The sequence below is a fragment of the Zea mays genome, chromosome 8 (assembly GCF_902167145.1).
Source record: "Zea mays cultivar B73 chromosome 8, Zm-B73-REFERENCE-NAM-5.0, whole genome shotgun sequence".
Classification (NCBI taxonomy): domain Eukaryota; kingdom Viridiplantae; phylum Streptophyta; class Magnoliopsida; order Poales; family Poaceae; genus Zea; species Zea mays.
The window spans coordinates 102,692,433-102,713,923 of NC_050103.1; the positions used below are offsets into that span (position 1 = coordinate 102,692,433).

The 21,491-nt window shown below is 44.7% G+C and overlaps 4 protein-coding genes across 6 annotated transcripts; 2 read left to right on the forward strand and 2 right to left on the reverse strand.

Annotated features, from left to right (window-relative positions):
• Nucleotides 1-5,860: 5,860 nt before the first annotated feature.
• On the forward strand, nt 5,861-8,534 carry LOC103635614 (putative receptor-like protein kinase). 3 transcript variants are annotated; one of them, XM_008658026.2, is made up of 7 exons: nt 5,861-6,043; nt 6,122-6,288; nt 6,374-6,665; nt 6,797-7,013; nt 7,291-7,441; nt 7,580-7,750; nt 7,897-8,534. In XM_008658026.2, the coding sequence occupies exons 2-7, from the start codon at nt 6,136-6,138 to the stop codon at nt 8,377-8,379; spliced, it is 1,467 nt and encodes a 488-aa protein (XP_008656248.1). In that variant the 5' UTR covers nt 5,861-6,043; nt 6,122-6,135; the 3' UTR covers nt 8,380-8,534. The 3 variants fall into 3 exon arrangements, with proteins under 3 accessions (XP_008656248.1, XP_020398434.1, XP_020398435.1); XM_020542845.1 differs by having other exon boundaries at nt 5,931-6,043; nt 7,574-7,750; XM_020542846.1 differs by having other exon boundaries at nt 5,945-6,043; nt 6,125-6,288; nt 7,574-7,750.
• Nucleotides 8,535-8,852: 318 nt separating this feature from the next.
• On the reverse strand, nt 8,853-10,678 carry LOC109941664 (uncharacterized). Its single transcript, XM_020542848.1, has 2 exons — nt 10,214-10,678; nt 8,853-10,134 (listed from the first exon to the last, which is right to left on the reverse strand). Exon 2 carries the CDS (start codon nt 10,023-10,025, stop codon nt 9,423-9,425), a length of 603 nt encoding a protein of 200 aa, XP_020398437.1. The 5' UTR covers nt 10,026-10,134; nt 10,214-10,678; the 3' UTR covers nt 8,853-9,422.
• Nucleotides 10,679-11,021: 343 nt separating this feature from the next.
• LOC103635615 (uncharacterized) lies at nt 11,022-13,649 on the reverse strand. Its single transcript, XM_008658028.4, has 2 exons — nt 13,070-13,649; nt 11,022-11,331 (listed from the first exon to the last, which is right to left on the reverse strand). Exons 1-2 carry the CDS (start codon nt 13,232-13,234, stop codon nt 11,170-11,172), a joined length of 327 nt encoding a protein of 108 aa, XP_008656250.1. The 5' UTR covers nt 13,235-13,649; the 3' UTR covers nt 11,022-11,169.
• A 3,714-nt stretch (nt 13,650-17,363) lies between these two features.
• LOC103637143 (putative nuclease HARBI1) lies at nt 17,364-18,365 on the forward strand. Its single transcript, XM_008659397.1, has one exon. The coding sequence runs from the start codon at nt 17,364-17,366 to the stop codon at nt 18,363-18,365; it is 1,002 nt and encodes a 333-aa protein (XP_008657619.1).
• Nucleotides 18,366-21,491: the final 3,126 nt, after the last annotated feature.

Sequence of the window (21,491 nt, forward strand, 5' to 3'; positions counted from 1 at the left end):
ACTGGTGCACGTGCCTCGGTGCCAGGGTTGGTGTGTTGGTGCCGTTGCCTCAGTGGTGATCACGGGCTTCCCTGCCCCATAACTCAAGCTGCCTCGCCGTGATTTCTCGTCGTCGAAGCGCGCATCGCCTGGATCCGCCCCGCGCCGTCGTCGTGGATCTCTGCGCCCTAATTCCTGGTGAATAGCTGCGTGTTCGCGCGATAGTCGTAATCGTTTTGCGCTAGTAGATTCAGGGTTTAGTGCCTTGGATCGCCAGGCAGAGAGTTCGTCGGCGTGACGAGCGTGCTGGTTCTGGAGTTCGCTCCGCCGTGGGATAGCCGGAGGTTGAAGACGCGAGATCACCGTTTGATCTCCTTTGGGCCACTGAGATTAGAACTGGGATAACCCTTCGTGTGATTAATCGGGTGCTGCTAGATCGAGATCGGGCGGCATTGGTTAGATCGGAAATTATAAAATCTGGGTCGTCGTTTCTCCATCCTACAGCCATCGCAGCATACCCATTCACAATCTAATTTGCACCATGCATTATAGATCCGGCGTCCGAGAACCTAGGATACTGGTTCGCTCTGGCAAAGTTGCTTATGAGTCCCTGAATTCCTTGAGAATGAACCCGCGGTCCACATCGACTATGTAGCTCAGTCTTAGGAATTTTTCTGTATTAATCCCTGACCTTTTGTATATTTTGCGCCCAGTCCAGATAGTTAGTGTAACAGAGAAGTTAAATTATAAATGGATTTTTAATGTAAAAATAAATGATAGAACTTGTTTAAATCATAGAAAATCAATTTTTAGTCCAAATTAATCCATTCTAGTTTCTAAAATTTTGTAATAATATTGTTTATCACCTAGAGTCTCTGTTTTGACATGAAAACAATAATAAAATTTATTTCTTAAATTAATCATATGTCAAGCACATAAAACCTTTGGAAATTCATAACTTAAAATCTATAACTTCAAAATTACTGATTCCTATTCCTAGAATCTTATTTTAATGTGTAGATTATTATTATGTATTTTGTTTACATGTTTGGTGTGATTAATTTCTCCTTTATACTGTGCTTGTTTGTATTGTGGCGAGTAGAAGAGCCTATGACTGAGGATTCTGGTGCCCAGCAGATAGAAGTAGCTGAGCAGGAGCTCATTGCAGGCAATTTGTGCCATTGACCACTTTTATTACCCAATAACGTTCTTTAATACCACTTATTCATGCATAGGTTTAATTTTGATGGGACCCGATAGGTCACCCTAGACTGTTTATCTCTTTACCTTATTATCCCTGAATCACTTCGGTAGTTTTGCTATTGTTTTACATGGTTTTGGGTTAATATTTCATTATATCCATGTTCCAATTATTTTGTTATTTTATTTATGTTCATGTCAAGATCATTATCTTTAATTGGAACATGGAGCTTAAGTTGAGAAACACGTGCCACCACAAGAGTGGAATGGGACGCCCTTGGCTGACTAATTAAGAAAGCTAGTGGAAGACTACCTTACCCGAAAGGGGCAAGGGCAGTAGGGGAGTTGCATGCAGGGAGGTTCTCGTGTTGATTTTGCTGTGATGGCGGTCAGAAGGGGGATTCTTGCAAGTGTTCCTCCCATAAACTGTAGCGTGTTTTCGTAAGCTAGTGGAACTTTGTAAAGGCCTCGTAGTGTTGGCCTGCCTCGCTTCCTTGGTAGAGGTGTATGGGAGTCGCAATCCCTTGGCAGATGGGTAACATGACTTGTGGGTACAGGGTACAACCTTTGCAGAGTGTAAAATTGGTATACTAGCCGAGCTCACGGTCATGAGCAGCTCAGGACTGTCGCATGATTAATTTATGGAACTTAAATTCAATTTGTCATATACATTGCATGAGATTATTTATTAATTTTGTTCTATTATTCTTATTATGCTTTGGTATTCACTTACATTTAGTAACTGCTAATAAAATTTGACCAACTTATTAAAAACAATGCTCAACTTTAACCACTATTATTGATCAGCCTTACACTTCACATGAACTCACACCTTTGGTAAGTTCATGCACACTGGTTTCTCCACAACTTGTTGAGCTATGATCATGTGTGAGCTCACCCTTGCTGTCTCAGACCCCCCACAGGAGAAGAACATGTGGTTCAAGAGGAGCCACACAACGAGGAGTTTGATCTGATCTAATGGCGTCTCCGAATTGACTTATTGACGCCAAGGATGGATTTAGTTCGTTTTACATTTATCTTTTATTTTTTTAAGACTTCCGCTATGTAATAAGTACTCTGATGTTATGATGACATTTATCTCTATACACTCTGTTATTATATATGTTGTCTTCTTTGGCGCATGTATGAGATGCATCCGGCTTTGTCCCTTAAATCAGGGTGTGACATGATCCTATGAACCAATCCTACGCGTGGGATGCATTATCAACAGCTCAGATTTTAAAATAGGGGTGAAAACGGGTCGGGTTCGGATAATTCGAATACCCGTTTTTTCGGATACAGATTCGGGTATTTTTATATTCGGGATGGATACGGGTAATACCCGGATACTGAACCTTCGGATTCGGGTCGGATACGGAGCGAGGAGTACCTGGTAAATACCCGGATAGTCGGGTCGGATACGGGTACCCAGAATTCGGGTACCCGTTTTTTCATTTCCTGCATAATAATATAGTTATAAAATCATAACTTTTACATATGAAATCGGATAAAGATAAAGTTTATATGAAAATTGTAGAGCTCGAAGAGATCTATAACTTTGTAGTACATCATTTTTTGATTAAATATATCTTTAGGCCAAAATCATTGAAATAATGTCCACATTTATATCAAATTAATATACTTTATCATTTTTATGTGGGGGGCTTAATGTTATCTCCACGTGGGAATTTAAGGTTATCTTTGTAGAGACTATTTATTAGTATTGGTAACTTATTTGCAATTTTCGATCGACGCTACATTATTTTATGTATTTAATTGTATTTTGATGATTTTCTACGACAAGAAATTAAATGATGTATAAATAGCCTCAAAAAATCATTAAATTTTACGGAGGCACAACATATGTTCATATATAACCATAAAAAATGTTTGGATCATAGGATCTATAAGATGTCATGTTTCTTCCGTTTCACTTTCACTTATTTGTATGAGTTACATGTGAAATCACTGTAAGTATTCAAGTTTAAACATAATCAATACTTTACTTTATCATTTTCATATGAGGACTTGAGTTATCTTTGTATAAAATGTTTCTTAGTTTTTGTAACTTATTTACAATTTTTGAGTGAAACTAGAATATTTTATGAATTTTTAATATTGTGGTGTTGGTTCTACAATGTCCTCGTGATTAGTAACTTTGAACTGCATGATGTCAATTTTATCGGTTTCCTTTCCTACATTTGATCTATCATATACATGATTATGTATTGCTTAATTTATGTATTTGTTGGATGGTTGGATAATTAATATCATCGGGACGAACTACCCGACAATTATCCGGTACCTATCCGAGTAGTATTCGTTATCTGTTTCTTACCCGCCCGGATTATTACCCGGTCCCGTCCTATATCTGTCCTGAATCTTAACTACCCGTATCTGGTCCCGTATCCGAGATAAATACATTAGGGTAGGATATGGGATGACCTGTATCCGGCTGTATTCGTCCCGTTTTCATCCCTATTTTAAAATACACGCGACCGCCCAAACGGTAATCCCTGATCAGATCTCGGTCGCATACCAGCAAATCTACGGTCAGCAGTCGTCGTCTCTCACCTGCCGCACCAGCACGACGGCGCTGACCACCCACGACGGTCGCCACGCTGGTGATCCCCTTGCCTAAGCCCCGATACGCGATTCTTGGCTCAGATAGATCCTATGCGAAGCGCATAAACGGGTGAACTCGGGGATGCAAATCTTACGAGATATGGTGGCGGATGCAACACTGCCCGCGGTCCTGCGCGGTACTGCGGTCGAGGAAGATGGTCGACGACGAATTCCGCTCGCTTCGATCGATCACTCCACATGCCCGCGGCACCCACACCTTCAGCAGGCACGGGCGAAACTCCTAATCCTCAAATCCGGACCTAGATGGGGCCGACAACGAGCTGATGGCTCTGCGGCTCCCGCTCCACACTCCCTCCTCTCTCTCTCGGGTGCACTTGACTATCACCGGAGCTCCAATTGCTTGCAGGGGTTAGGTTTGCTAGCCGAGGTCCTAGGGGTCCCTTTTTATCGGCTCGGGTGAGGAGGAATAGGCCGGGTCGGCCCCGGGATCCTAGCGCGAGTTTGTTGTGAAGCTGTCGCAGTCAGAGGCAAGCTCGGCGCGAGGGGAAAGGTTCCTCTGACGTACTGCAGGGGGCAGTAGGGTCACTGCACGCGGGCCCTGTCGCACGCGGGGGCCACGCGGCAGTGCCCTCTCCCCACGTCAGAGGATCTCGATCCCGGCGCGAGGGGGACGGTTCCGAAATCCGGGTCCCACATCGCAACAACACCAGCGCAAGCGCCATCTTGAGTCTCCGACGAAAGGGCCCATGCAGCAGTGAGGACGCGCAGCTCCGGTCTTAAGGCGCCGACACGCAGGTCCCCCATGTCGGCGCGCGTGAGGCGCGGTTGGGCCGTGGGAAGGACTGGGGTAGTGGGCCGGCCGGATTCGGCCCAGCCGCAAGGGCTCATCCTCTTTTCTTTTTTATTTTTATAATTTCTGTTTTATTTCCAAATCAAAGATTCAAACTAAATTCAAATTGTGGCTTTGAATTTTCAGTCTTGCAAATTTACAATAGAATTCTAATATGAATATAACTCCTACTGTTTGCATCAATTATTTATTTTCGTTCCTATTATTTAATTACAGAAGGGATATTTAATCTCCATTGGAATTTTCTTTCTAGATTTTAATTCTCTTTTCTCTATTTTTTTTCCTTTTGAAATTTGAATTCAAGTAGGGTTTAAATCTTCAGATTTCCATTAAGATGCACCTCATACAAAAACACCAGCATGCTATGCAAGATTTTTTTTCTATTTACTTTACATGTGATCTCCAAATGCAAGCACATTCATATAGGAATATTAGCTCCCCTTCTTATTAAAAGTTGGGTATTACAATTTCGTAACTGCCTACTCGGACGACGCAGGCATCTGACTGGTCAAATCATATATCACACTCCTTTTATTTCGTAACTTGGTACTGGGATGCAAGGAATGGTTCTTTCATATTAGAACTGCTATATCTCTGTCCAAAATATATGAATGTAAATTTATCTTTAAATTAAATTAAATTTATAAGAAATACAATATTTATATTGCAAAATTAGTATGATTGATATAGTATGAAACATATGTATTTCCATATATTACCTTTATAATGTGATAGATATTAGTACCTTTCTTTTGAACTTGATCAAAATTAATATAATTTGACAAACTCCCATCACTTATATTTTATTTGAAGATGGAGGGAGTATATGTATACAATATAATAGTATTAAAAGGAGCCGCGTGGGTTCACGGATACAGTCTAAAGAAATATGCATAGATCATTAGATTTTATAATTAATGATATAATGGTCTAGATCGAACAAAAAATATATCAAAATAACAAACTAAAAAAATACAGAAATAGAAATTTTTTGAAACAAAGATGAAAGATCATATATAAATATGTATGAGAGAACTAGTCAAGGTGATAGTTGCACTTCGTGGCTGAGCATATTCTGACAGCTCATTATTTATGGAGTGATGATATATATAGATGCAGGAGTAACATGCTCGCATCTGAGTCGAATCGTTTAAGGATTGGAGTCAACTCAACTAAACATTGTTTAGCAATAATTTTCAGTTGTGTACTCAAATATATATACAAATGTGCATGCACATGGATAGTAAGCTCCATCGGCCCGCATCATGCGCATGTCGTGCACATTACAGTAATCGCGTATTCCAGCTGCTATATATGTGTATATATACGGCTCTCCCTAGCTCGCTCCCATGGTCGCACAAAGTTGGCACTCGATCCGTTCTAGCTGCTGGTTCTTCCTACGCTAGCTTATTCATATATAATTTGCAGGTCAGTTGATTTCTTTCTCTTTTTTTTTTCTTTGCGAATTCGTGCGTGAAACCTTTTCTAACTATCCATGAATTGAAGAAGGATTATTGGAGATGGAAATGCAGTCGACGGCCGCTGGAACTTTGGCACAATCGCAGGCTGCAGCAGCTGGGACTGGGAATAGCTTCACGTACGCGGACCTGCACGCCATCACGGATGGTTTCTCTGATGAAATCGGCCGTGGTGGTTTCGGAGTGGTTTATCGGGTATGATGATCTGAACCACACATCGATCTCACGCACTCATCATGCATGCATGTGCATGTTTCAAACCCTCCTCGCTCGATCGCAGGGGAAACTGCCGCAGCCTGATGGGGAAGAGGTCGCCGTGAAGAGGCTGACGACGACGACGGACAACAACAACCCCAAGCAACCGGCCGGCGACGACGATGATGAGCAGTTCGAGAAGGAGCTCGGAGCGGTCAGGAGCATCCAGCACGAGAACATCGTGGAGTTCGTTGGCTACTGCAACGGGTATACACCGTCGTCCACTGTTCTGCCTGACGGACGCCCTGTCTACAGAAAGATAAGAGCCCTCTGCTTCAAGTACATGGAGAAGGGAAGCCTGAGGAAGCATGTCGCTGGTGTGTGGTCTTTTAATCGATCTGCTCCAAGCATGCTGCTAATCATTTTATATACCATCTGTTTATAATTAGTAAATATATCTGCTTATATCATGCAAGCCTCATTGCCTTGCACGTACGTACACAAACAGATGAATCACTTGATTGGCAGTCACGCTATGAGATCATCAAGGGGGTCTGCGAGGGTTTGAACCACCTCCACAGCAAAGGCATTGTTCACAGGGACTTGAAGCTTGACAACATACTCCTGGACGGTGCCATGAAGCCGAAGATTGCGGATTTTGGTCTGTCGAGATTCATGGGCGCGCAAGAAACCACCCGGATCACGAGAAACATTGTAGGGACGTTGTAAGTTTTTTTTTCTCGCTCTCTCTCTATATATAGCGCGCTATGGCTATAAATACTTTTAATTTACATGAAGAGCTATTTTGGAAACCCTATTTTTTCAAAAAATTTCAATTTTCTTAAGAGGCAGTAGTTCATTTTCCCTTAAAAAATAGAAATCCCTTGGAAAAAATGAATTTTCCAAACTAGTCCGAAATATAGGATAAGTGGTGAAACTAAATAATAGAGCTTTGACATGACCCACGTACGGTCTTGGGGGTGCATGCAATTATGCGTGCAGTGGATGCATGCCACCCGAGTTCTTCTGCGATGGGCAATACTCCAAGTCGTTTGACGTGTACAGTCTGGGCACTGTGATCAAAGAAATACTAGCAGGACCTGCTGCTGCCGACGACGGCTCCATCTACGGCTACTACGATCCCCTCAAAAAGGCAAGGAGATTATCTCTGTTCGTCGCCATATACATGCATGTTTACTGTCTTTAATCTCTCGCTCTCTAGCTATAGATCTGTGTTTTAATTCAGTTCGTGGTGGCGGCTCAGAAACTTACTGCAATATGATAGAAGCAGGCAAGTGAGTACTGGGAGCAAAGGCTGGTGGAGGATGCAGATGTGCAAAGAGTGAAGGCCTGCATCGAGCTAGTGCCACTATGCTGGGGTCTGGACAGGAAGAAAAGGCCCACGATAGAGAGGGTTCTCGATACGCTGAATTATACAGACATTTCAGTTCAGAAAGAACAGGTACGTACGTACGTACGGCCGGCGGTGCTCCGACCGATCCTTCGTCACATGCAAAAAGAGAAGAAAAAAAGGTTTTCTTTTCTTTTTGTTTTCTTCACATATGCATGCATGCATGCAAAACGAATGAATATATAATCTGGTCCCAGCACTACTACTGTTCCCGGTCGTCTGGACCGCAGCCTGAGAAGAGCAGGCTGGAGGGAGGAGCAGGAGGCGAGCTCCGCGACATCGACATGGAGGTGACGCCGCCGCCGCACCGCCTCAAGGCGGTGTGGCTCAAGCACGGCGCGGTCATCGACTCGCTCCAGTTCTCCTACACCGACTGCGACGGGCGTGAACAAGGCGCAGGTCCATGGGGCAGCCAAGACGCCTGGGACAAGGTTCTTCAGCTCGAGCCCTACGAGTTCCTGGTCGGAGTCTCCGGGACGACGGGCGGGTACGCGGGCCTGCCGACGAGCGTCATAAGGTCGCTGACGTTTGTCACCAACGTGAGGACCTACAGGACGCGCGGGGCGCCCGTGGGAGACCCCTTCGCGTTGGAAGCGCCTGCCGGGTCCTGCATCGTTGGCTTCCACGCGCGCGCTGGGCACTTCCTCGACGCGCTCGGTGTCTACCATCGCCCTATCTAAGTACACGCGCTTCGTTAAATTCATTCGTCAACGCTGGCTGGCTGGCTGCTAGTACTGCTCTACTTCGTCGTCCAGCATCCGCCTCCGATCCAATGCAAGATTTGTTTGCTTTTCGTCTCGAAATTACAATGACCGTACCGCCGGCTGCATGCATATATGCAGAGTCCTGTTTGATATTATAGATGGCCAACAGGCCGGCCCGGCACGACCCGGCACGGGCCCGGGGAAGCACGGCCCATCAGCCAACGGGCCGGCCCGGGCACACGGGCTTAACGGGTCGTGCCTAGGGAGCCCACGTGCCTGGCCGTTGTCCCAGGCACGGCCCTCTGGGCCACTTTTCGTGCCGGGCCAGCCCGCTAGGCACGCTCAAAAAAACGGGTCGTGCCAGCATCAGCCCGTCAGAGATCCCAAACAGCAGAAAACATAGAGAAATTTAACCAAAGTTAAAAAACAGCAGAAAATATAGACAAATATAATAAATGAGCTGTTTTGTGCAATGCTGCCTCATTAAAAACCTTTCTAGGTAAAACTCACCCTTGTGAGAAACCCTAGAAAGGAAAAAAGAGTGCAGCCAGCTCAAAAGTTTAATCACTAAATTTGTATCTGTTACAGATGTATATTACAATACAAAATGACTCTATCACAATCACTCAATGACAAAGCAGTGAAAGCACATGTCAGATGACCACATCACAGTCTAGAAGACTACAACTAAGCAGCAACAGGTTCATCTTCATCAAGAAATAAATTCTGGAATGAGTCCTCAAGCTCTGGATTGTCAACAGCATGTTGTTCTCTCTTTTCTCCTAATTCCCAATCTTTTAAGCAAGTCAGCATCTCCACATTCTCAGGCAATAAGCGTCGTCGTCGCTCCTCGATTATCCTCCCTGTCAAACTGAAACAAGACTCCGAAGAGACAGTAGATACAGGAACAGACATAATATCCCTTGCCATTATGGATAAAACTGGATATGTTAGCTTGTGGTCACGCCACCAGAGAAGTATATCAAAATCATCCTCATAAGAAGTGACATTGTCACTGTCTAAGTAGGCTGAGAGCTCACAAATAGCAGATGAAGATGAAGCAGAAGGGGTAGAGCTAGGGGGAGGACCAACAACACCTGAACTGGAATCTCCAAATATTCTTCCCCAAGCTTGTTTTCTTTTACCTGAACTGTAGAACCATCAGGATTGAAAGCAAGCCTAGACTGGACCCTAGCAGCGTGATCAACCTTCTTCTTACAAGCTTTCTGGTGTCTAAGCAAATGCCCAGTACCAGCAGAAGATCTAGCAGATAAACGAGTCTTACACATTCTACAAATAGCAGCAATTCGAACATTGGACCCATTCACTTTCTCAAATACCTCATCAAAATCAACCCAGACAGTAGATTTACGCTTACCAACAGATGAGGTACCAGTACCACCATCGGTGCTGGTGGAGCCGACCGGAGTATCGGTGGCCGTAGCAGGCCCTCCACCAGCGTTGGTCGGATTAGAACTTAGATCGACAGGAGCAGAGGTTAGATCGATACCGAGCAAAGCAGCAGCGTCAGCCTGGATGTCGTCTTCGTCATCTGGGACAAGCCCTGCCGCGCGAAGGTCGTCGTTGCCGGTGACCGGATTGACATCGTCATCATCCGCCATGGCGACCTTCACCGCGGACGGCCGATCTCCAGCAACGTCCCTCAACGGAGCACGCAGTCGCCGTGCCCGATCTACCCCAGAGGAGGAAGACGAGGCATCAGCAACTGACCTACAAAAGAGCAAAACATTATACAGTTAGGGTTAGGGTTAGGGTTTACGAAAGATCTAGGGTTAGGGTTAGGGTTTACCTGTGCTACCGGAGCCCGATGCCGGAGAACACGGGGGCCACCCAGACGACACACGACAGACAGAGACCGATTAGAGACGACGGCGAGCTGGGGAGGGCCGGAGGGGAGGATGAGACGACAACACGAACTCACATAGTTCACCGAGAGAGAGGGGATTGGATAGGGGAGAGGGGTTAGAGAGGAGCTGGTGGATCGAGGTCACCGGCGTCGGGGACGGGAGCCGAAGTCGCTGGACAGGGGCGGCGCCGCGACGGAGGCGTCGGAGGGGAATCGCCAATCGCCAAGTCAATCGCCGCCGAGTCGGGAGAGAGAGAGGGAGCAGGGTGCGAGTGCGAATGCGAGTGCGAGCGGAGGGACTGAGAGGTGGGCCCCTTGGGGCGAGGAGGCGAGGAGGTAAGGGGCACGGGCGGCGTCGGCTACGGCCTACGGGCCCCGACCGGGCTCTCCGCGTGGAGCAGGCCGTGCCGTGCCGGCCCACGTGCCTGGCCAGCGGCCCAGGCACGACCTGCTCCACTGGGCCGTGCCAGCCCGGGCCCATCCCATACGTGCCGGGCCGGGCGCGAACCGGGCCAAAAAAACGGGCCTCGGGCCGGGTTAACGGGCCCGTGCCTCATGTACATCTATATTTGATATACACACACATGCATGGATTCATTCTACTTTTTTTCTTTTTTTTTTGAATTCATTGTACCTTTTTGAATTTTGAATTCATCGTCAAACATTACATTAGTTCACACGCTCTCCAAACCAACGACAGTACTCGTACGAAACAGCGAGAAATGGCGAGAGGGGAAAACAAGACAACACAGATCGAAAAGTAGAGCTGTTGTCAAAAAAAAACGGCAGTACAATTGTGCCATTGGGAATTTGGGATCCCGCCCATGCCTCCAAACATTCTGCAAGCAAAAAAAAATGGAAGTAGTAAGAACGCCGTCGGTTTGGGTGTGCATCGGCCGTCAGGCGACGCTCGCCGGAGTAGACGCCGGAAGTTCAGGGGCCTCCGTCGGCGGCGGCGTTTCCTTCTCCTCGCCGTGATCAGCGTCTTCCTTGCCAAACTCCTCCGTTTTTTCGTTTGGCTCAGCATGCTCTTTTTCTTCGACTGTCGTGGTCGTAACTTCCTGCCACACGTAGGCAGTGAGACAAGGCCCGCCGATATTTTCATGACAATATTTTTTAATCGAAATAGATTTTATTAGTTTACATTCATACAATAAAACTTTCTTCAGTTTAACATTTATCATGTAACATAGTTGTTGTTTGGTTCACATATTTGTAACGTGAGTTAAACCATATTTATTTAAGTTCAACCATAATTAGATATCAATCTACAAATTGATACCGTACTATTGAAACTTGTTACCGCCAATAAAAATGTTAATTATTACCATTGTCATTTATGTACCGGTTCCGAACACATCTGAATAGTTTTTGCAGACCGAGTTTTCGTTGTAAACTCGTTCTACAATGAAATTATTCATATGCTACTATGCTAGTGAATATTTCATTGCATGCCGGTCCTACAATGGAATTATAATTGCCAAAAAAAACTACCATAACAAGTGTAGCCACACTATTTGCCCAAGCCATCATACTAATTATTTTATAACATCAATCAAAGGATAAAAAATATTTAATGCAGCAATTAATCACGATGCACGTACATGCATGAGAACTAAGAGTCTTTTTTATTTAGTTGTAAAAATCTTATTCCTAATCGTAGGTTGTGAGAAAGCTACTGTGACCTAAAGGTTATAAGAAAGCTAAAATATACTTGGTCGAAACATCGATCAACTTAGATTCTGTAAGAACATAATAGCTTATGACATGGATGATAAAAATCTAAAAAATATAAGATTTGAGGCGACCAGAGAAATATATAGATTTTTAAAAAACAATTGTGTTGTTATATATTTTTATAGCGGATCTGATTCAGAAAGTTAAGAGCATCTTCAATTGTTTTCTAAACAACTCTCAAAATCTTCAATTTAAGAAGTAAAGTGAAAAACGCTTCTCTAATCGTTCTTGAAATGGACTTGCTAATTTTAGTTACTGGCCATATAAGATATAACTCACTTTGGTCTCTAGGTTTAGAGACTGGATAGCCACTCCCGATAACAATTCCCGCTGACTATTTTCACACCCGCGTAGGCTAGTATATAGATTTGGCAAGTTTTTTCAACCGACGAGGCACGCTCTGCCCCTCGGACAGACGCTCCTCTACTCCTCTGAAAGACGCCAATGTCGGAAGGACTCGCCTTGACGCCTCCGCCGGACGGACTGGTACGCTAGCCCCTCCTTTGTCACAAGAATTAGAGCTCGCTCTTTTATTTTATTATTTCCTTTAAATCATGATTCAGACAATTTACATTTATGCTTAGGTTCATATAACGGGCTCAGATAATTAATTGTTATGCTTATTCCTTTAAATTATGGTTCAAATAATTTATAGTTATGCTTAGGTTCAGTTAATTGGATTGTGCACCGCAGCAACTACTGTACTGTTGTAGGTGCCAATTTCAAACTTTTTTATTGCAGTGTCTATAGGTTTCAGTACCCAGAGACACCTAGTTTTTTTAACACGCACCAAATCTCTCCCATTCTCAAAAGAAATTGGACCCACCAAATTCAAATTCAAAATTAAATTACTCTCTAAATATTAAGACCTATTGAAGACTAAACTATTTTTTTTACTTTCAGCAGGTATTTAACAACTTGCTAAACATGAGTTTAGGGATTTTTTTTCAGATGAACGCAATCACAGCACCCAACGACCTCCATAAAATTGTACATACCATGGGCCAGTTGTTACAGAAAAGGCCGAAATGGTTCAGAAAAGCTGAGATCATTTTTGCGCACCTCAGTTTGTGGCGCCACAAGGGCCTGGCTCGTCCCTTCCGGCGCCGCGACCTCCTCGTCGTCTTTGCGCTCCCCCTCGGCCGCCCCCGCCGCTACCTGCGCCTCGACGGGCGGAGGCGCGTCGTCTCCGTCGCTGGTCTTGGGCTTTGTCCCGCAGTTCCCCATCGCTCCCGCCGGCCTGGTTGCCTGCGCGATTGATGGAGCCGAAGACAAGGAAAAAGGGTGGGGGAAGTTCGAGATGTTGCGGCGGAGGAGCTCAGGGGAAGAGTGCGAGTGCGACACAGAGACGAAGCAGGCGACCCCGTATATATATATAATAAGCAGCTGTGTCGTGCTGCTCGATCAATCAACAAGAAATTAGAAATGGATGGCCGGTCGGTGCAGCCGGCGGAAGCTTTGGTATCAGCGATATGGGATTTTGGTTGTTTGCGTGATTGCCATATGGCTGCCATCAAGATTGCGACTCAGTGGAGTTGATTGACATGTGTTGGTTTCAGGACATGCTAGGACTGGTTCACTTGTATACATCCTCTCTCTTTTTTTTTTCTCTATTATTATTACTAAAAAATTTGATAGGGATCCGGTGGCCAACGATCGGTGTGTATAGCAATTAGAGTCACGATCCAAATGTCTTTTAACAATTTGTTTGAATACTTAATTAGTTTTAGTTTAAAGTGAATAGAAATACAACCTGATTTCAATAGGACCTTAAATTTTGTAGTGTGAAATTTATAGCACATTACCGCCCCTAATAGCAATAGATATTTGTCTTCGTTTGCAAATTCATTTGCAGTTCTTGCCCTCCTCCAAATGGGCTCCTGACTCCTGTGAATCCGAGGTTAAATCCACAGGCGTAAAAATGTCACCACGGCGTCACAGTTCACAGGTACGACAGCAGCCGACGAGGTAGGGGAAACTTCAAGCTTTGAACCGAGCATACATTGCATTGCATATTTTGTGTGCAAGAAACTCCTCACATTTATTGGACTGAAAGACGAACATAATACAAATCATCGTGGCTGTTGAAGGACCCAAAAACATATACTACATCATCGTTTTCGGTTGAAGAGCTTGTCGCGAACGTGTCGCCGGAGCCTGTCGAGAGCATCCTGCGCATTCAGGAAGATGAGCTCGCCTGTCCTCCAGCAGAAGACGTAGGCGCACACGTAGAGGCCCGCGAAGATCTGGTACGCCATGCTGCGCTCCCCGGCCGGCTTGCGCTCTGGCGCGGCCTCCTTCTCCTCCTCGCCTTGCTTCGCCATCATCGCCGGCGGCGGCGCCTGGGGCTCACGCTCTGTCTCGTCGCGAGCCTTCGCCATCGGCGCCGGGCACTGGCGGCGCCCCGTTCCTCGCACGCTACGACGACAGGAGGGCGCGGGCAGCGGAGACGAATGGCTGGTGCGGGGAAGGAGGAGGGGCCGGAGGAGCCCGTAGCACGCCCTGTTCGGAACCGTGCCCTTCGCTGCGGCTGCGATGGGGTTCAGCGGTTTCAGGGCAAGGCCCCGAGCGACGGGCCTCATCAGCTGCATATATATCTTTCAGTTCAGCGGGGACCGGAGCGGTGGTGTGAGTGACGGAGAACTGAGCAGGGGACGAGTGACGTTTTGTAGGCCAAGGCCGTGCTCGAAGGGAAGCGCGAAACCGGCGTCGGCGATCGCCGGCTCGGTGGCTTGACGTGCAATGCAACCTGGCGAAGCATTGGTGTCTACGACGGGCAACTTTGTTTGTTGGCATGTATACCACCATGTGTCTTGTCCATGAACTGGTCGTTGGCGTGTGGATGTTTGGGGGTTATTCCTAGATCACGCATGCTCTCGTAGTTTTTGGCCAAGGTGAAGAAAGTTTTGGAAATGGCTCTTTTGGTGGCAACGTACCTTTTTTTTCTTTGATAAGGCGTACCTTTTTTTATTTGAGGGCAAGGAAATGCGCCTTAATTCCACACGCATGAAGGGGGGTGTGGGTTTTAGGGACTAATCTTTAGTACCTATATTTTATTTTATTTTAGTCACTAACTTATTTTAATAATGTATGGACTAAAGTAAATAAATTGAAGTAACTAAAGATCAATAGTCAGTACCCGTTTGGTCTGCGGACCAAAATCAAGCTGATATGGACTCTTGAGAACAGTGCATTTTCCAAAGGCCCATATGATGCGTGATTCGTTTCTGAAAGTAAGGCCTATATGAGATTCAGCCCACACATAAGAAAAGCGAAAGCGCATTTGCTTTCGTTCTATCTTTATACTTTTTTGCCTTTATGATCTTCAGGGGGGGTTTGTTTTTCTTTCTTCTTATTTTTTTTTCAAGTCTTGAGCACCTGAACACCTTTTTAGCCACCAACATCACTTTCACAAGCGTCATCCTTGCTCCATTTTAGGCCTTGTTCGGTTATTCCCAATACACATGGATTAGATGGGATTGGAAAAAATTCTTAAGAAGTTTGACTTGTTTGGGATTCAAACCCATCCAATCTCACTCAATCCACATGGATTGAGAGCTAACCGAACAAGCCCTTACGCTGGATATAATCCATGTCAATCAAACACGATTAGTAGGATAAAGATTAATTCGTTAGTTATCCCAGTTACCGATATCTATCTGTCACCGCTATAGGTTACGAAAACCCGCAAGAGCGTTTCACTGTATTGCCATTATTAGCCACGTGAACAAACACATGAGAACCAAGGACCGACTAGCAACCAAATGAGCTGCTAACAGAGAGCTGACAAAAAGGAAGAGCCTAACAGATTTGGTGTTACACGCGCTCATACGGCAATCAGCTGACCCAAGTCCAAGAACATCTCCAAAAGCTCTCCATAAATCTACTCTAAATCCAGTTTTTTGGGAAAACAAAAAAAACATGTCTGCAACCGTTCCTCTAAAGCGCTACCAACTTTTTTCATAGCCCTTAAAACTCACTCATTTGTAGCTAGAAATGAGATTTTTTAGATTTAACAGAAACAATCTGCCGCTTTAATGGATCTGTTGGAGAAAGAATTAAAATCTACCCCTTCTAATTATTTAAATGTCTTTTAAAACTGATTTTGAAGAGTCCTTTTCTGGAGAGCTTGGAGATCTCTAACAGATCTGTCAATATACGGGGTTGCACGCAAGGTACACCCGGACGAATCTGAAACATCTGTGATGAATAGCTCGAACTTATCCTTGCCGAAGCGGTCAATGACCAATCGACAGAGCTCTCTTCATATGGCTCCACCGAGGACATCTCAAAGTAGTCATCACAAGTCACAACGACTAATACAAAACTTAGAATTCTCCCCGTCAAAAAAAAAATGGAAATTTCATCTTAGAGCTCCTTCAATCCCCTTTAATCTAAACGCAACTAAAGAAGTAGCAATTTGCTACCGGAATATTGCGATCCCTGCTGCATACGCCGCTCCAGAGCCCCAGCACCCCCCCATCCGTGGCTAATTTACCACATGCATCCGACAACGAACTCGAAATGACAGGTGAAGACGCTACAGCTGTCGCGGGCGTAAGAGCATCTCCAAGAGAGCCCAAAAAATAATCTCCCAATACAAGGGAATAAGGATCTCCCTAAATCTCTTAATTCCATTCTATGCGTACCATCTCCAACAGATCCCAAGATTTTCTCAAAATCTAAATCCATAAAGGCCCACAACTGTCGTACGTACCTGCCATCTCAACCTTCCTGCGCGCACCTGCCATCTCAACCTTCCTGCGCCGCCACCGAACGTCCTGGCGTACAGTTCATTCTTTTGGTTAAAACTTGGTGGCATAGGGCATCGTAGTGGCGTTGATTTTTTCCCCAGGCGCTGCTGATTATTCCAGGTCGACGCCGGAAAGCTCATGTGAGACCACTTGTATTGATTATTGTTTTTGCTGTCGATTAAATCATGTGGAGCCGACCAGTCCATTTAATCAGAGTACATGTGATTAGGTTTCATCTGGCTCAGCCATAGAGCCATGAATATTCGACAATCACTGTTGCAATTGAATGAGTCGTCATCAGACGATGATGAAGAAATTAGTTTCGCCGAGTATCATATCTTTCATCAGCCTTCACACAGTAAAAGAAAGCATGGTGGGTCTATCCCCGGACATTTAGTTAAATTTCGAGACAGACAAGCAGGACATGCAAGAATGTATCAAGATTACTTAGCGGACAATTCTACGTTTAGCTTAACTGATTTCAGACGAAGGTTGGTATAATTATCGTTTGTTTATCTATTTTGGATCATGTGTAAATTATTTAACTATTCATATTTTCGTTGACCAGGTATAGAATGAGTCGCGATCTATTTAAACGTATAATGGTTGCAGTAGAAGATCATGATGACTACTTCAAGTTCAAGTTCAATGCAGCCAGTACACCTGGATTAAGTTGTTTCCAGAAAGTCACCGCGGTATTTCGTATGATAACATATGGAGTAGCTGCGGATGCTACAGATGAGTATGTTCGTATCGGAGAAAGTACGATTATAGAGAGTCTGAAAAAGTTCCTGAAGGCAATTATTAAAGTGTTTGGGGATGAATATTTGAGAGCACCTAATGAAATGGATACATCTCGGTTACTTGCAATTGGACAAGAAAGAGGATTTCCAGGAATGCTTGGTTCTATAGATTGTATGCATTGGAAGTGGAAGAATTGTCCTTCATCATGGCACGGCATGTATTCAGGCCATTTACATGAGCCTACAATTATATTAGAGGCTGTTGCTTCACAAAATCTATGGATTTGGCATGCATTTTTTGGTTTGCCCGGGTCGCACAATGATATCAATGTTCTTCACCGGTCACCACTGTTTTCAAAATTTGCTGAAGGGCAAGCTCCACAAGTTTACTACAACATCAATGGACATGACTATACCATGGGTTACTATTTAGCTGACGGCATATATCCATCGTGGGCAACCTTTGTGAAAACTATACCAGAACCACAAGGGAATAAGCGAAAATATTTTGCTAAAGCCCAAGAAGCTGTAAGGAAGGATGTCGAACGTGCATTTGGAGTTTTACAATCCCGTTTTGCTATTGTTCGTGGACCGGCTCGTTTTTGGGATCAGGAAACATTAGGCGACATAATGAAAGCATGTGTTATTATGCATAACATGATTGTTGAAGACGAGGGTGAAGTCGACCCTGATGAACGTTTTCAAGATGGTGGCGATAATGTGCAGCCTTCCCATGATCAACATCCCGATTTGGACGAATTTATAGAGACACATCGAAAAATCAGGGACAAAGAAACTCATCATCAGCTGCAACATGACCTTGTCGAGCACCTTTGGCAACATCATTCAGATCAGTATTGAAAACAGTTGCAACCAATTTTGTATTTTTTAGTTGTTGTAATAAACAATCGAAGGTATTGTAATAAAAAGGATGTTCCAAATTTATATTGAAAAGTTATGGAAAAACAAATATGAAACAATATTGTAGCACTAAACGGAAGCACATGTATTCATAAATATGTGAACTATCACTAGACACAAGCATCTTTATTCAGAACTAGGTGAACTGTCACTAGACACAAGCACCTTTATTCAGAACTAGCTCTCATGTCAATACAGAACTTGTATTCTGTGAAGATAAAGAACCACCTCATTTAGAAACATGGCGTTCGGTAATTTGACTTTGTAAATTTTTGTAGAACTGTTGAAGGTGATTAGGCATGGAGGATAAGTCCATTGTCATAATCCTTTCTTCCTCTAACATTTTCTTCATCTGTACCTCACTTTCCTTTACCTCTAGAGTTTTTGCCTCATTCGCAGCCCGTACTTGTTCTGTAGCAGCCCTTAGTTGTTCGGTGTGTGCTCTTACTTGATCAAGCTGAAGCCTCTCTTTCTCTATTTCATATGCTAGTTGGAATCTATCCTCTTTTTTCTTTTCTTTTTCAGCATCCAACTCTTTCTTTTTATCCAAGAAATGCTTAGAAGCCTCCAAGTAAGAATCGGATCCACCTCGACGTTGTGCTTCTTTAGTTTTTTTATTCCACTTGGCCTTTTAGGAGGTTCATCCTCTGCCCTTGTATTCTCATTAACAATATTACAGTTGCTTGAATCCTCGGATATTTGAGTGCAAATGCCAGGACTAGAATCCACATTTGTCTTTCGCTTTTTATGTGAAACTTTTTTGATTTCCTCCATCTGTTTTCGCTTCTCATGCCACTTTAGTTGATTACGCAATATGTTCTAGCAATGCATAAATTGGAATGACTTGTTATCCTTGTCTCTAGACTTAAACAGAGCCATTGCTTGAACAATCTGCAGGTGTCATGCAAATAAATCATCCAATGTTGTGTGAAACATATGAAAACAAAGAAAAATAATACAACAGTTACCTTGTCTTGCAAGGTTACACCACTTTGCCTTCTACCTTCGATATCTGATATACAAGCACAGAACTTGTTTACTGCCTCCAAAATAGAACCCCATCGATGAGATATTGAACTCTGTGATCGAGCAGAATCAAATGTCTTATTGGTGTGGAAGTAATTATAAACTCTCTTCCAAAATGTACCATGAGTCTGATTTGTGCCATTCACAGCATCCAAACTAATGTTTAGCCACGCGGATACAACCAAAGTGTCTTCCTCTTGAGTGAAATTACCAGACCTTTTCTGGTTTGGTCTAGAAGAAGGAACGTTAGGAGAAATATGCTGCTCACAAACAACATTGAATTCATCGAACGAACTATTGTTGTTATCCTCGTTCATCAGGTTACTATAATAGCCTCCTTCCATTTGAAGTACATCCTATGTAAAAAAATATTTCATCACTGGATTGTAAAATACATCACTGAACATACAGTACATGATGCACACAAATTGCTCTAAACAGCACTGCACGTTGCATAAATTACTCTAAACATACAAATGAACATAACTGAAAACATCACTGACTGAACATCAATGAACTAAAGGGATATTTACTGTAACGTGGACTTCAGCTTTCACCAGAACGTAGCTTTCAAATTAACAGAAATAATGAACTTCACCATTCACCACAAATTCAGTTTTCACCATTCAATGTCTAACAAATCAAGGAGTAGGTGAATCTCCATAACACCTATATCAGCCCTAGGTGCCGCAAGAAAAATTCTCTACTGCTACACAGATTTGGATACCTCAAAATTATGGGACGTTGGAGTTAGATTGGACGACGACGGCGCAGCTGACGGTGGCATCAAAGAATCGACAATTTCTGGATCCATCGGTGGATTTCGAAGTGGCGGCAGCCAACAGAAACCAACACAGTCGATGGCTTGGTGAGCCCGCGAAATCACGTCTGCGTAGCTTCAACGCGGGATGGCGCCAAATGCTGAAACGGACGCGGGAACGACGTACGGGGCTGGATGGGGAGCTTGGGCGGCAACGAATTTTTGCGCGGTGTGCACAGATTTATTCGCCTGCGTTGGTTTAGGGCTGCTTGAAAGGGTACTGTTGGGATCGTGTTTTTTTCTTTTTATCCTAAAATAAGGATTAGGATGATGGTTTTTGGGCTCTCTTGGAGATGCTCTAAGGCAGGATCTCGGCTGATGTGGCGGACCATGGATTCAGAACCACTCGACTCGATTCACCATTTTGTACGTGGAGCTCCATTCGTCAAACTTGCCGCTTCCAAGTCACATAAGCAGTTGCCGGATATACGGGGCTCCCCAGATGCTAGCCGCTTGTGGAATGGAATCTGGGGAAGTGGTCGTGATCGATTTTGTGAGGCTCCAGATAGAAGCGCTCACACAATCTCTATCTAGCACACTGTTAAACTGCACCAGAACCTGACCCAGGTGCGACCGCTGATGACGACACTCCTAGATCGTCAGGTTACCTCAAGTGCCCATAGGAGTCGGTGTCTCCTCTCCCTTTGTGCCGGTCATCTCTCGTGAGGCGGTGTAACGGTGGCGGCCGCGTGGCGGCGCGCATGCGTCACCGCCCCTTGTCGACGCAGGCAACGAATGTGCAGCCGTGTATCTTGTCCAGATATAGCTGTTGAATCACAAGCAGATATGGGCTCCCTGTCGCTGCCCCATAGGGGCGATGCGGCGGCGTCTCCCGTACAGTGATCTCGCGGTGGCGGTGGCGGCTTCCCCCCTCCTTCCCCTCGACGGTTTCCAGGTTCAGGTCCTCTCCTTCCTCCCGCTCCCCTGCTCCCTGGTCTTCTTGATTCCTCCAGCATGGACCTAGCGCTTTTGGATTTTCGGCTCGGGATCGTCTTCGAGGATTCCCTTATGCTTTGTTTGGCCTCTTCGGTTTGTCCTGCTCGTCCTGGACTTCTGTCGTCCTTTTGATTGGTGGTTTCTTTTGGAAGATGCATTTTCAAGCTGAATTCGGATTCTGTTGGCCATCTTCTCCAAGCTGCCCTGGGAGGGTTTGCGGCAGACTTTGAGGTGCATCAGCTTTCTGATCGGGTTTTCCGGTTTTCAGTTTCCTAGAAGGCTGT

Bases quoted from the DNA above. Each gene is read 5' to 3' on its own strand.
- LOC103635614 (XM_020542845.1), top strand. From the start codon at position 6,136: ATGGAAATGCAGTCGACGGCCGCTGGAACTTTGGCACAATCGCAGGCT. The intron at 7,442-7,573 runs GCAAGGAGATTA...GCAATATGATAG, and splicing joins ACTACGATCCCCTCAAAAAG to AAGCAGGCAAGTGAGTACTG. The intron at 7,751-7,896 runs GTACGTACGTAC...ATCTGGTCCCAG, and splicing joins TTTCAGTTCAGAAAGAACAG to CACTACTACTGTTCCCGGTC.
- LOC103635615 (XM_008658028.4), bottom strand. From the start codon at position 13,234: ATGGGGAACTGCGGGACAAAGCCCAAGACCAGCGACGGAGACGACGCG. The intron at 11,332-13,069 runs GTGCGCAAAAAT...TACGTGTGGCAG, and splicing joins TTGTGGCGCCACAAACTGAG to GAAGTTACGACCACGACAGT.
- LOC103637143 (XM_008659397.1), top strand. From the start codon at position 17,364: ATGGTTGCAGTAGAAGATCATGATGACTACTTCAAGTTCAAGTTCAAT.
- LOC109941664 (XM_020542848.1), bottom strand. From the start codon at position 10,025: ATGGCGGATGATGACGATGTCAATCCGGTCACCGGCAACGACGACCTT.